The 14,180-nt window shown below is 38.1% G+C and overlaps 1 protein-coding gene across 2 annotated transcripts in view; it reads right to left on the bottom strand.

Moving 5' to 3' along the window:
- Nucleotides 1-14,180, bottom strand: part of dmd (dystrophin) — a 296,432-nt gene that overhangs the window by 111,435 nt on the left and 170,817 nt on the right. For both annotated transcript variants that reach the window (XM_085266347.1, XM_085266348.1), the window contains 3 exons: nt 8,704-8,886; nt 7,304-7,438; nt 6,720-6,869 (listed from right to left, as the gene is read on the bottom strand). In XM_085266347.1, the coding sequence (XP_085122473.1) occupies nt 6,720-6,869; nt 7,304-7,438; nt 8,704-8,886 (468 nt within the window). The remainder of the gene's footprint in view (nt 1-6,719; nt 6,870-7,303; nt 7,439-8,703; nt 8,887-14,180) is intronic.

The following is a 14,180-nucleotide window of genomic DNA, read 5'->3' as shown; positions in this document are numbered from 1 at the left end:
TGTATTTATTTATTTTACTCAATTTGCATTTTGAACATGTGTTGTCATCCTGCTTAATATAATAATAATGCTAACTTATTATAAGTGAAAACTAAACCTCTACGCTTATATATAACCATATTTCACTTGCATAAGAAAATTGAATTTTAGTCAGTTTAAAGATGAATTGCTGAAATCTCCTTGAATCCCTTTCCTTTCTGTAACAAGACTTTTGCTCAAACAAAGCTTTGGATGATATATTCAGACTAATGTGGCATTTTGAGTACATGTCATTATGTTCAAATTTTAAAACGATAAGATTTCAAAGGTCATCTGAAATCCCTGGGAAGACCATGAAACTGACAAACAACCCTAGTTATCTGACAGTGTTGCTCATGAAACATCCAATTTTTGCCAGATGTAAGAAATAAAAATTGATTTCCTCAATGCCGTCTTTTCAGCTCAACAAAGGAAAAACATCCAGGCAATATTTTGCTCTCTGTGCACATTTTCTTCTCATCCATCATTCCAAGAAATACTCACTAAAACTCTGGTCCTGTCTCGCGGCTCCTCGTCTTTTTCATAGATAACAAATAAACAGGGCTCAGACCTACCCAGTCTCTCCCTACATGCATACATGCTGGTATAAATACCAAAACAAGGAGCAGGAGCTTCTGTTCCTCTCAAAAATACAAAAGGTCTGAAATAAAAAACACAAAACACGCACACACACTCTTGCAGTCTATGTAGGGTAGATAAACAAAAGAAGGCTTATCAGGCAGCAAGGAGAACATTAATCTGGTTCTATTGTAAGGGAGGCGCACAACTATGTCTAATCTGTCGCTGAGGATCACAGCAAGTGGCTGAGAATACAATCATGTCATCGGTGATGACTGGAAGGATGGCAAAGGGACAAATGGAGGACAAGAATTAGGCAGATAAAGATACAAAAGGGGAGCAATGATTAAAAAAAACAGTTAATGTGTGAAAATGACGAGAAACACAAGATGTCTCAGGAGAATTACAATGAAGAGAAGAATCATTAATCAAGCTCAAAGAGAAGATGTGCGTGACAACAAGAAATCCTACCAGTGGCTAAAAAATCAAACTGTATTTTTAGAAGTTCTAGAACTTTTCCTGCTGATAAGGACCTCCACTTTTAGTTACGTAGTAGATCAACAATTAAATTACATAAAAGTACCTTTTGTTCACCGTCTAATATAGAAAGTTCAACCAAAACTTTATGTTTTATAAATATGGGACAGTCTGCTTCCCACTTTTGTCTCCTCTCACCTGTGAGCCATGAGCAGTAATCAATGGATTGACTTTTAAGACCAGCTGAGAGCAGGAGCAGGTGGTGCCACTCTTCAGTAAACAATGGCAATCAGTCACCGTAGTTCAGGAGATCCGCTCCACCGCAAGACCCACCCAGACACTAATGCTTATGGCTCAGACCCCCATAATTGTGCGTGAGGCAGACGCCCAGAAATGATGCTGTTTCACTTCTGCCTGAACTTTTTCCGGTGAGTTGTGAAAGGGCATGACACATGGCAGCATGTCCGATCTGAACCCTGACCCGGTCTGTTACAACTCGCGTCAACGTAGTAGCCACTAGGCCCAGGATCCTGCAGCAGCCACCAGGCCCAGGCTCTTCCAGCAGCCACCAGGCCCAGGCTCTTCCAGCAGCCACCAGGCCCAGGATCCTCCAGCAGCCACTAGGCCCAGGATCCTCTAGCAAGGCACCAACAAGTAAATCAACAGTGACTTCAACGGGCCATCACAAGGAAATACCAATCTCATCATTTTCAAAATGCCACCTAAAAAAGCAAACCCAGGAGTTGAAGGCAATTAACCAGTGAGGTTAATTGCCAGGACAGGCCGGGTTTCGGCAACCCTCAAGGGTGCTTCGCAACCAGTGGGCCTTAACGCCGTTAAGATGCCGCCTAAGAGGAGCAACGTTAATGAGGAGGAACTGGAGGACATAAAGAAATCCCTAAACTTTATGTCTGAAGAAATAACAACAATTTCAAAACAACAAAAACTGATACTCAATTTAATGGATGATATTAAAGAACTAAGAAGGCAGAGCGAGGAAAAGGACAAGAAGATTGCTATGCTGGAAGGACGGGTGTCAGATCTGGAACAATATTCAAGAGTAAATGATGTGATAGTGACAGGACTGGAAACCAAGCATCAGACATACGCACGGGTAGCAGCATCAGAGAGAGGGGAGCCACCCGAGCAAGAGCTACGCTCTTTGGAAGAGCAGGTAATGGCCTTCTTTAAAAGCAAAGGTATAGAAATGGACAGTAAAAATATTGAGGGATGCCATCCGCTTCCGAGAAAAAATCAAATACCTGCCATTATCATTCATTTTGTTAATAGAAAACAGAAAAAAGAACTGCTCAAGCAAGGAAGAAAGCTAAAAGGTACAAATGTTTATTTAAATGAACACCTAATCAAGAAAAATGCAGACATTGCAAGACAAGCAAGAATATTAAGAAAACAGAAGAAAATACAGTCAACTTGGACGTCAGACTGTAAAATATTCATTAAGTTAAATGGAACACCAGAGCAGGCTAAGGTTCTAGTCATCAAAGAGATGACTGAACTAGAAAAATATAACTGATAAATGCAAAGCAGTGCTAAATATGATGGGACCGTCCAAGTGCTCAACCAATGCAGATGTCTGACAATTTTCAACTAACAACTCATATAGATATTGAAAATAAGACATTGATGTATGACAGCAACATAGATCCTGATTGTAATTTCTTTAACAATAAGACAAATGAATGCAATTATTATACAAATGAGCAACTTAAAAAGGAATTCAAGGTAGAACAGGGTATAACAATGGTTCACTTTAATAGTCGAAGCTTATATGCAAACTTTCAATCCATCAAAGACTACATAACACAGTTTGAACAGCCATTCAATGTGATAGCCATATCGGAGACCTGGATAACTCCTGGAAAAGAAGAAGACTTTAAAATAAATGGATATGAATTCCTTCATGTAGACAGGATCAACAAGAAAGGAGGTGGGGTGGCACTTTACATTGATAAAAACCTAAAGTACAAAAGAATGGGAAGAATGACAACTGTTATTGATGGAGTGATGGAATGTTTATCAGTGGAAATAAGTATAGAAAAAAGGAAAAACCTAATTGTCAGTTGTATTTACAGAACACCAGGATCTAAGATTGAGATATTTAAGGATAATATGGAGGACTTATTTACAAATATAAATCAGAAAAGAATGTTCATTTGTGGGGACTTTAATATTGACTTATTGAATCCAAATCATAATAAGAGTACAGAAGAATTTATTGATTCCATGTACAGCATCGGTTTATTTCCACTGATAACAAGACCGACCAGAATAATATCTCATTGTGCAACTCTATTAGATAATATATTTACAAATATAATAGAAGGAAAGATAAAAAGTGGGCTGTTAATCAATGATATAAGTGACCATTTACCAGTCTTTGCATCGTATAATTGCTTTTATAAAGTGAACAACGATGGACATAAGATTATTTACAAAAGAATAAGAACAGAGAAGACCTTAAATTGTCTTAGAAATGAACTTTTAAAGCAAGATTGGAATATTGTGTATGAACAAACAGAAGTTAATAAAGCTTACGAAGGATTTTTAAGAACATTTAACACATTACTTGATAAAAACTGCCCAGTAATTGAAATCAATAGGAAACACAATTATGCAGGAAGACCATGGATGACAAAAGGACTAAAAAATGCCAGCAAAAAAAAGAATACCCTGTATCGAGAATTCATAAAAAAGAGAACAATAGAAACTGAAATGAAGTATAAAACTTACAAAAATAAATTAACTAATATAATGAGATCCTGTAAAAGAGAGTATTTCATTAAAAGGTTAGAACACAATAAAGATAACACAAGAGATATATGGAATGTATTAAACAGAATAATCAAAAATGAATCAAGGAATAATGATTACCCTGGGTACTTTATAGAAGGGACAAGAAGTATTAATAACATGGAGGAGATAGTAAATGGCTTTAATGAATTCTTCGTAAACATAGGGCCAAAACTGGCAGAAGAAATAAAGGTTGATGGAATAGAAAGGGACACTGGTGAAAATATTGAAAGGAATAGTAGCTCAATGTTTTTAAGAGCAGTGGAAGAGAAAGAGATTTATGACATAGTTAGAGGACTTAAGAACAAAACCAGTACAGACTGGAATGATATTGATATGGTAACGGTAAAGACAGTTATTGATGGTATCGTAAAACCATTAAAATATATATTCAACTTGTCGTTTCAAAAAGGAGTTTTTCCACAAAAAATGAAAGTTGCTAAAGTTATTCCCATTTACAAAACCGGTGAAAGACATCATTTCACAAACTATAGACCAGTGTCAATACTCTCCCAGTTCTCTAAGATACTGGAAAAACTCTTCATAAAAAGATTTGACAGTTTTGTGGAAAAATATGAATTAATGACAGATAGTCAGTATGGGTTCAGAAGCAACAGATCAACAGCTTTGGCACTGATAGATTTAATGGAAAAGATAACGGAATGTATGGATAATAAGAGGTATGCGCTCGGAGTTTTCTTAGATCTAAAGAAGGCGTTTGATACTGTTAATCATGAAATTCTATTAAAAAAACTGGAAAAGTACGGGTTTAGGGGAGTGGTTTTGGAATGGTTAAAAAGCTATGTAGGGAATAGGCAACAATATGTACAAATAAATGAATATAAATCTAATTTGATGGATATAGCTTGTGGAGTACCTCAAGGTTCAGTACTGGGTCCAAAAATGTTTATTATGTACTTAAATGATATCTGCAGAGTATCGGAGAATTTAAAGTTTGTAATATTTGCAGATGACACAAATATACTGTGTTCAGGTGTGGAATTGCCACAGGTTTTGGAAATGATCACACAGGAATTAACGATATTAATTGATATAAATAAATTATCATTGAATCTCGATAAAACCAAATTTATGTTGTTTGGAAACCAAAAGAAAAACATCGAAGTAGAAATATGTGTTGACAATGTATATTTAGAAAGAGTAAATGAAATAAAATTTCTTGGGGTGATCATTGACCACAAGCTCTGTTGGAAGCCACACATTACTTATGTTCGGGGGAAATTGGCACGGGGCATTGCCGTCCTGGGAAAAGCAAAGCATATGTTGGATCAGAAAGCACTGCACATTTTATACTGTGCTTTACTACTGCCATATATGAGCTACTGTGTAGAGGTCTGGGGAAACACATACAAAAGTAACACACAAACAATAACTATAATACAGAAAAGGGCCATTAGATTAATAAATAATGTAGGGTACAGGGACCATACAAATGCACTCTTTGTCAAAATGCAAGCTATCAAATTCCAAGACTTGGTGAAGTTTAAAACAGCGCAGATAATGTGTAAAGTAAGAAATAAACTGCTTCCCAAAGAAATCTGTAAATTGTTCATAGAAAGAGAAGGTGGGTATAACTTAAGAGGGAAATGGAATTTAAAAATACAAAGTGCTAGAACAACTTTAAGAACTATGTCAATCTCAATTGCAGGAGTTAAATTATGGAACAGTCTAACAGAAGAAATAAAAGACAGTCAAAACATAAAACAGTTTAAAGTAAAATATAAAAACCTAATTTTAAATAAGTATAAGAATGAAGAAAACGGGGTTAACCCAGGACGGTAATGTTGCTGGAAATGGTGTTGTGGTTCTTTTTTTTTTTTTTTTTTTTTTGGTTTGTTGTTTTTCCATAACTTGTGTATCTGCAAATATACACATTCTGTATTTTTCATATGAAAGAAACTATACTGTGGTGGGGCTTGCTAATTTCTTGTTTTGATTTATGTATGTTATGTTTTGTTTTACTTCATATGTTTCATATGTTTCATATGTTGTTTGTTTAATTGAAGACAAAAAAAATTAAATGAATGAGAGGTAAAACTTGAGGGGGTAGGGACAAATAAGTAAATACTTCAGCCTACTCCTTTTCAAACAAATAATGGAATGATATTTTGTAATGATTGTGAAGGCACATGTTTGAAATGTTTGAAATAAAAATGAACTGAACTGAACTGAACTGAACTCAACACACTGCAGACCCTGGACTCATATAGCACTCGATTTTGTTACCAGCCTACCAACCTCCAAGAATACAACAGTCATCCTTTCCATCCTCTCCAGGTCAGCACACAACTGTCCACAGCCTCTGAGAACGCTAAGTTACTCATTGATCAAGTTTTCCAGCTTCATGGTATCTGACTGAGGTCCACAAGTCATCTGTTGCATGGAAGACTTTCTGCACTGCCCTGAGGTCCAAAAGCATGCCTCAGGCCATGAAACTGATTCTGTCATCAGTCCTTCAGCAGTGAGAGTTAAGTTACCGCCATCCCTGTGTATCCCCCCATGTTTCATGTCTCCCAGACCAATGAATTATCAGGTTGTCCTAAAAGCTCCCTGTGCTGCAGCCAGAGTTCTGACAGTGACTAGAAAGTTCATGCTAAGTAGTTCAGTGACTAGTTCATTTGAGTTTGCCACTGTTACGTCCAGACAAACTAATAAACTACACACATTCAGGTAAATGAGCACAAACTGCTCTCTGGCCTAAAACATATTAACAAATATGAAAAAGTAGACTGCTTATTAAAACAATAAAGTAACGGTTCTTTCAGGTTTTCCACTGTGTGCTTACATTATAGTTCACGTGCTGTATATCTTACCCTCGCCATAAGTTCATCCCATCGGGTGTTGAAAGCATCCAACTTTTGCTGAATCAGCTCATCCAGAACACCTCCATCCATCAGGGTCTGGGCAAGTTCTCTGATCTGGTTCCTGTTGTCTTCTGGGTGCTGCAAAAGAACCTCGATGCTCTGCATGTACAGACAGAAAGAAATAAGAGAAACTACCAGTCAGAAGATCAGCTGATCGATCCCCAGTTCCTGCATATCGAAGGATCCTTGGGCGAGATAGTAAACACTGGAATGATTAGAGAAAGCGCGTAGGCATCGATAACAGTGCTGTAGGAATGTGTGTGATTGGGTGAAAGCCCTTGGAGTCAGTTTCAGTAGAAATCCACAACACAAGTAGCAATTCATTCACCGTTTTCCACGTTAGGCTGCACAGCACACAAGAGGAGGGCAAGATGTGAGACACAGGAACAGCATACAGCAATATCAGTTACCATGTGAAGACTTCTCCAAGTGTGGATTAAATGTGTAGAGAATGGAGCAAAACTGCATTATTGATGTAACGTGGCAGAGCCACTCCTGGTGCTTTACCAGCTTTACACATGAATTACACTTACATCCAGCACCTTCTGTAGCTCATCAGATCCTCCCGGCAAGTTTTCTGTCTTGTCCAGTTTCTCCTCCAACTGGTCCAGAAAGGCATTCTCCTGCTCGATGTAGGACAGCAATTCACACCAACACGCCCACACCTCCTGCAACACAAAACAGACAAGTGCCCTGAACTCACAATTAGAGGTAAGAAAGACTCTGGAGAATGGCAGAAAAAGAGAGAGCAGCAAGAGAATGCTTCAGTCAAAGCTGAATTATTGCAAACTGCAAGACACAGATGTAATTATTTCTCAGGAGCATAATAGCAAAATCAAGCACTGATTAGTTTGTAATTTACCTTTTAATTAGGTAGCAATCCAGTCAAGCTGTCAAATTGCAGTTTAAATAATATATGAATATGTCTAGATTCATAATATATTTAGTAAAGACTTTGAAGGAATTAGATGAAATAAAAATAAGTGTAATTATTATTATTTATACAGGTTTTAATACCTACAGATAACCCCAATGTACCTCATTTTGATAAACACAGACACGTAGTACAAATACTTTGTTACTGTACTTAAGTAGAATTTTCACATATCTGTACTTTTTATTTTTCTGTCAACTTACTGTTACTGGCTACATTTTTGCACAAATATCTGTATGTTTCTGTAACTTCCTGTGCATTCAAACATCAAACTGATTTGAGCTTAAAGAAAGGAAACAATGGAACATTAAAGCGATAAAAGACACTTCTTTGGACTTTCTCATTGTTCTGCGTATCTAAAATGCTTTCTAAAACAAAAACTACCGATTGTACTCAATCACGATCAAACAAGGAATTAACAGGCCTGCCCTTTTCATTGTAGAAGCTTTAGCACTGCTTGCATGTATATATTTGAGCCTGTTTTTACAATTTTGACCGTGTGCAACATAAATTCAAACTTGTGCATCCAATTTTTTAAGTAATTAAAGATGCGTACAGTACAATCATTCCACCCTTGAAAAAGAACAATTCAAATAAATAATTAAAAGCTCCCAAATTACCATAACATTCATTCCCACGATGAGTGCGTGTAGACTACAATTGAACATAAGACTTCTTTTTAATGAGGCTTAGAATTTGATGGTAAAATGATAAAATGAAAAAAAAGGAACAGAAAAAAGTCTGAAAATTGGCTTGACTTGGTTCATTTCAGCTATAATATCTATTATACACTCTCTAAAATCATATCTACAGCAAAACACCCCTTTAGAGCTGTGCATGATATATGCAAGCATCAGCCTTGAAGCCCCTTGTAAGGACATGACTATTTTACATAAAAGTGCATAACATTACATAAAATTTACATAAATGTTTTCTGTGCACACCAAGGTTGAAATTACTGCAGAGATAACAAATAAGAAAAGAAAGAATGCAATGTACCTCTAGAGTTTTACATTTCCCATCAAGGCGGCTGCACAGGCGCTGGTAGTTGGCTGTCAGTACATCCAACTCTGAGTGCAAAGCATCATGGGCTGTGGGCGGGGCTTTGGCAATGAAACTATTCACACTGGCAGTCAGGAGTTTGACCTTTTGCTCCTTAGAATGAACCTCTTCCTGGGCCGTCTGATGAACAAACAGACAAACAAACAGAGAGAAGCTGAGAGAAATGAAGCTTCACACTGCTAACAGAAAAACTGTGCAGTCTTTAATTTTACATCCAACAAAAAAGTACTGAATGAGGGAAAGTATACATTTAGAAAGTGAGGCTGTAGTAGTGAGACCTCCCTAATCCTTAACATAACATGAAATAAAATTGCATACAGTATTGTAGTAAGTTAAGTAACGGAACGAGCTTATTTACTGTCTGCTTGCGGTTTAAATGAAGAGAAATGGTGGCGTAGTGATATGTTCCAAAGTGGTTCCACATTGAGAATGACTTTTATTGTGACGTGTTGATCATCCAACAATAAAGTTTCCACAGTACTTAGTTTGCATATGGTCATTGTATGTGGTTACAAAAGGGGAGGTGCTCAATTAAAGTAGTCAGTACTAGTCACACATGTAGGAAACAATGAGGACTCACTTAGCGGCATTATCAAGGAAACTTTGTTACCTTATGTGGCTCGATTCATAACCCTTGCACACTTTGTATATGTTAGAGAATATGGATAAGTTTAAAACTTATAGGTTCTATGGTTGTTATTTGGAACATATCACCGTGTTCTCATTTCTCTTTATGAGAGGAAGAAGTTTAACTGTTAGAGAGAGAAGCCTAGTTCACAGAGCCAAGAGATTTTGAAAACTGTATGACTGAAGGAAGTGAAATAATAGTTACTGCAAAGGAAAGCAGAGAGAAAGAAGGTGCACCATTGTTTTTTGTTGAGTAGTTTAAAAATGAAAAACTAAGAGAGCCTTGCACTACAACAGCCAAATGTTGTGTCCTCTTTAATGCAAACAGGGAGTTTTGCCTTGAAGATGAAATAAAGAACAGCCCAATAGAAGGAAGTTACAGACTGTGAGTGATCTGGTATGAGAAACTTACTGAACATCAGTCGACAAATAGGTTCATAAGTAAAATGAAGACTCGCTGACATGCCAGTTGGTTGGCAACTTAATCATGTTCTGTTAGACATCATGCGTCTCTGATGTTGTTTAAAATCCGCTTTTTATGATATACCCAAAAGCTGAAAACCACCAACTGACAGCACAAACTGTGGCTGACACAGTTACTGTCACGGTAAAAAGAAAGTACACGTTCTATCAGCAGGTGTTGAAATGAAAGCTCAGATGAACAGCACAACACATTTCACTGTGTCAAATTATTTGACAAAAAGTTTCTGAAAAACTTACTAAACCTCATGATTTAGTAGCATTTGGACCCAAACACCTTTAGTAGCCATTTCTTGAATTGTTTCTGTATGATGTTATCAGTCTCTTACACTGCTGTGAAGAAATTTGGACCCACACTTCTATGCAGCGTTGTTTCAGTGCATTGAGATTTGCATACAATTATGCACAGCAACCCTAACGCGTGACTCTGTTTTGGCCATGACTAGCCGTTGGACAGATAGTATAAAAAAGGAGTTCATGGTCGATTCCATGACTCCAAGATGACCAGGTGACTCCCCTATTTGTATTGTGCATTTGAAGAAACCTAAGGACGTTTAAGACTAAATACACAAACAAGCTAGAAGTAAAAGGCTTTGTTGAAGAGGTGAGTTTAAGAAGTTTCTTAGGAGACTCCAGTTACGGGGCCTTGCAAAGCTCAGATGGGAGAGCGTTCCAGAGGGTGGGGGGCTGCCACACTGAAGGTTCTGTCCCCAAAGGTTTGGAGACTGGTACAAGGGACAGAAAGCAGTCCCATGACAGAGGACTGCATGTATGGGTGCAGCAGGCCAGACAGGGGAGCGAGGGATTTGTAAGCAGGAAGAAGGATTTTGTAAATAATGTGTGATTTTACTGGAAGCCAGTGGAGATTTATGAGGGTGGGGGTGTTCCCAGAGCTTAGTCTCTTGGAAGCCTGGTGGGTGAGTTCTAGAGTCTCTGCTACAGAGTCAGCTAATAATGGCTAAATCTGAGACATTAGGTTCATTAGGTGAAAAAAGCCCTGCTTTGGTTACAGACTTGATATGAGCCTGGAATTAAAGTGGGAGTACAAAACAATATCCAGATTAGAAATGTCTGGGAATGGTGAGATGAGAAACCATCTATGTAGATTGCCAACCTCCCAGAGTAGGGCTTTGGGGACAACAACCAAGAATTCAGTTTGTTGGGTTGAGTTGGTTAGATGACATCCATTTTTTATTTCATGCAGACAGCTGGCAAGTGATTGTGGGTAGAGCTGGGTGGAGGGTTTGGTACTGAGAAAAAGTTGTATGTCATCAACATAGGAATGGAACCAGAAACCATGGTGGCGGATGATCTGGCCAAGTGGGGCATTAAGATGAAGAAGTGAAAGGGTCCAAGCACAGTACCTTGAGGCTCACCTTGGTTAAATGGAGCAGAGGTGGAACTGGAGCCTCCATTGGTGACAAACTGTGTTTTGTTGAAGAGGTAGGACTGAAACCAGGAAAGTACAGTACCAGTGAGGGCAAGTTTGAGAAGCTATCTGGTTAGAGGCGAGAGAAGGATGGTGTGATAAATGGTGTCGAAGGCTGAAGAAAGGTCCAGGAAGATGAGGATGCTGATGTGGTCAGAGTCAGGGCAATGAGAAAGTCACTAGTTATTTTGATGGGAGGTAAGGTATTTAGTTTTGCCAAAAATCTGCAATTTGGTATCCCCTGTCCAAAGGACAATGTTTCAGAGGTCTTGTGATGAACCTTCTGAGGCCTGTAAGTCTGAAATATGGATCTGTTCTTGCAGTGTCTCTGACCTTAGGGTGAATGTGCTAGGACATGCACTAGTAAGACTGGGAAGCTTCCTGAATGTTTTCCACTTGTGAATGTTTTTCTCACTGTAGAATCATTGACTTCAAATTAATGGAAATAACCTTATAACCCTTCCCACACTGATGGGCAGCAATACTCTGTTGCGCTAGCACACAGCTGAATGACAAGGTGTCAAACGCCATGTTTTATTGTTCATCTGAGTTTGCATTTACTTGATTTTATGGTCTGCTGAGAACTTTAGAATTGTATGTTCTTTTTACTATGACTGCATATGGAAAAGTCTCAGCCTCAGCTTAATTGATTTGGTTTGGTTGAATTTCTAAGCTTCATCATTTTAAAAAAAAGTCTTAAAAATTATTGAATACCAAAAGGAAAACAACGACAGATGGTTGAAGGATATGAAACAAGACAAATGAGGAACAAAGAGAAAAGGCTTAAAGAATAGAGAGATGGGTGCACAAATAAGGGAATCAATATGCAGTGGTGTGAAAAGTGTTTGCCCCTTCCTGATTTCCTATTTTTTTGTATGTTTGTCACACTGAAATGTTTCAGATTATCAAACAAATTTAAATATTAGACAAAGATAAAACAAGCAAACAAAAAATGGAGTTTCTAAATGAAGGTGTTAATGGTAGAGGGAAAAAATGCAAACTTACTTGGTCCTGTGTGAAAAAGTGATTGCCCTTCCCTGTTATAACATAAATTAACTGTGGTGTATCACATTTTTGGAAAGCTGAGTTCAATTTCCTAGCAAGACCCAGGCATGAATACTGCACACCTGTTCTCAATCAAGAAATCACTTAAATAGAACCTACCTGACAAAGTGGAGTAGACCAAAAGATCCTCAAAAGCCAGACATCATGCCGCGATCAAAGGAAAATCAGGAACAAATGAGAAACAAGGTCATTGAGATCTCTCAGTCCGGAAAAGGTTATAAAGTCACTTCTAAAGCTGTGGGACTCCAGCAAACCTCAGGGAGCGCCATTATTCACAAATGGCAAAAACATGGAACAGCGGAGAATCAAGAGTGGCTGGCTGACCAAAATTCCCCCAAAAGCGCAGTGATGACTTATCCAATAGGTCACAAAAGACCCCAGAACAACATCCAAAGAACTGCAGGCCTCACTTGCCTCAGTTAAGGTCAGTGTTCATGACTCCACCATAAGAAAGAGGCAGGGCAAAAATGGCGACATGTCAAAAACCACTGCTGAGCAAAAGGAACATAAACACTCATCTCAGTCTTGCCAGAAAACATCATGATGATCCCCAAGACTTTTGGGAAAATACTCTGTGGACGGACGAGGCAAAAGTTGAACTTTCTGGAAGGTGTATGTCCAATTACATCTGGAGTAAAAGTAACACAGCATTTCAAAAAACTAAAACCATACCAACAGTAAAATATGGTGGCGGTAGTGTGATGGTCTGGGGCTGGTTTGCTGCCTCAGGACCTGGAAGACTGGCTGTGGTAAATGGAAGCATGCAATCTGCTGTCTACCAAAACATCTTAAAGGAGAATGTATGGCCATCTGTTCGTGACCTCAAGCTAAAGCACACTTGGGTTCTGCAGCAGGACAATGATCCAAAACACACCAGCGAGTCCACCTCCGAATGGCTTAAGAAAAACAAAATGAAGACTTTGGAGTGGCTTAGTCAAAGTCCTAACCTGAATCCGACTGACATGCTGTGGCAACCTTAAAAAGATGCTTCAAGCTCGAAAACCCTCCAATTTGGCTGAATTACAACAATTCTACAAAGATGAGGCGACCAAAATGCTTGATGCTTGATTGTTGCTGCTATGGGTGGCCCAACCAGCAGGTTTGGATATTTTTCCCCTTAATAATTAACACCTTCATTTAGAAACTGCATTTTTGTTTACTTGTGTTATCTTTGTCTAACATTTAATGTAGTTTGATCTGAAACTTTTAAGTGTGACAAACATACAAAAAAGGAAATCATAAAGGGGGCATTTTTTCACACCACTGTGTTTCCTTTTGACAAAGTCACAAAGTGTAAAGAGATGATGTGAACGAGTAAGCCAACATACTGATGAGTGAAGGAGTGTAGCTAGCGAGTTTCCATTCACCTTGTAGCACAAAGCCAGAGCAGAGAAGAGAACGAAAAGCTTGAATCTCAACTTTTTCAGGGGGTGTAGAGAATGGCAGATGGATTGCTAAGGCTTTTGGTTATAGGGAAAGGAAATAGTGTCACATATTTACATCACAAATACATCACATGAACGTTATAAAAAGCTAGCAAAAAATGTTTCAGTGGAGAATCACTGCAACTTTAATAGAAAACTGAGGCATCGGGACTTGAGACAGGATTGAAAAAGAGACACAAAGTTGTGACTGAGGGTATGTGAGTAAGACAAAGTGAAAGAAACATGTTTCTGTTAAGGTCAGAATAAAAATTGGTATCTGAAATTCAGAATCAGTATCTGAAATTAGCCAGTACTGGGCTAGAGTGACAGGAAAAAGTCACAAAGTATTGATATTTAGAATCTCCATATATGATTACCTATATGCCTAT

Source organism: Mchenga conophoros, linkage group LG23 (genome assembly GCF_057382185.1).
Source record: "Mchenga conophoros isolate Kocher_MC1m ecotype Shallow Benthic linkage group LG23, M_conophoros_male_GT1.1, whole genome shotgun sequence".
Classification (NCBI taxonomy): Eukaryota; Metazoa; Chordata; class Actinopteri; order Cichliformes; family Cichlidae; genus Mchenga; species Mchenga conophoros.
This window is presented reverse-complemented; position numbering and strand designations above follow the sequence as displayed.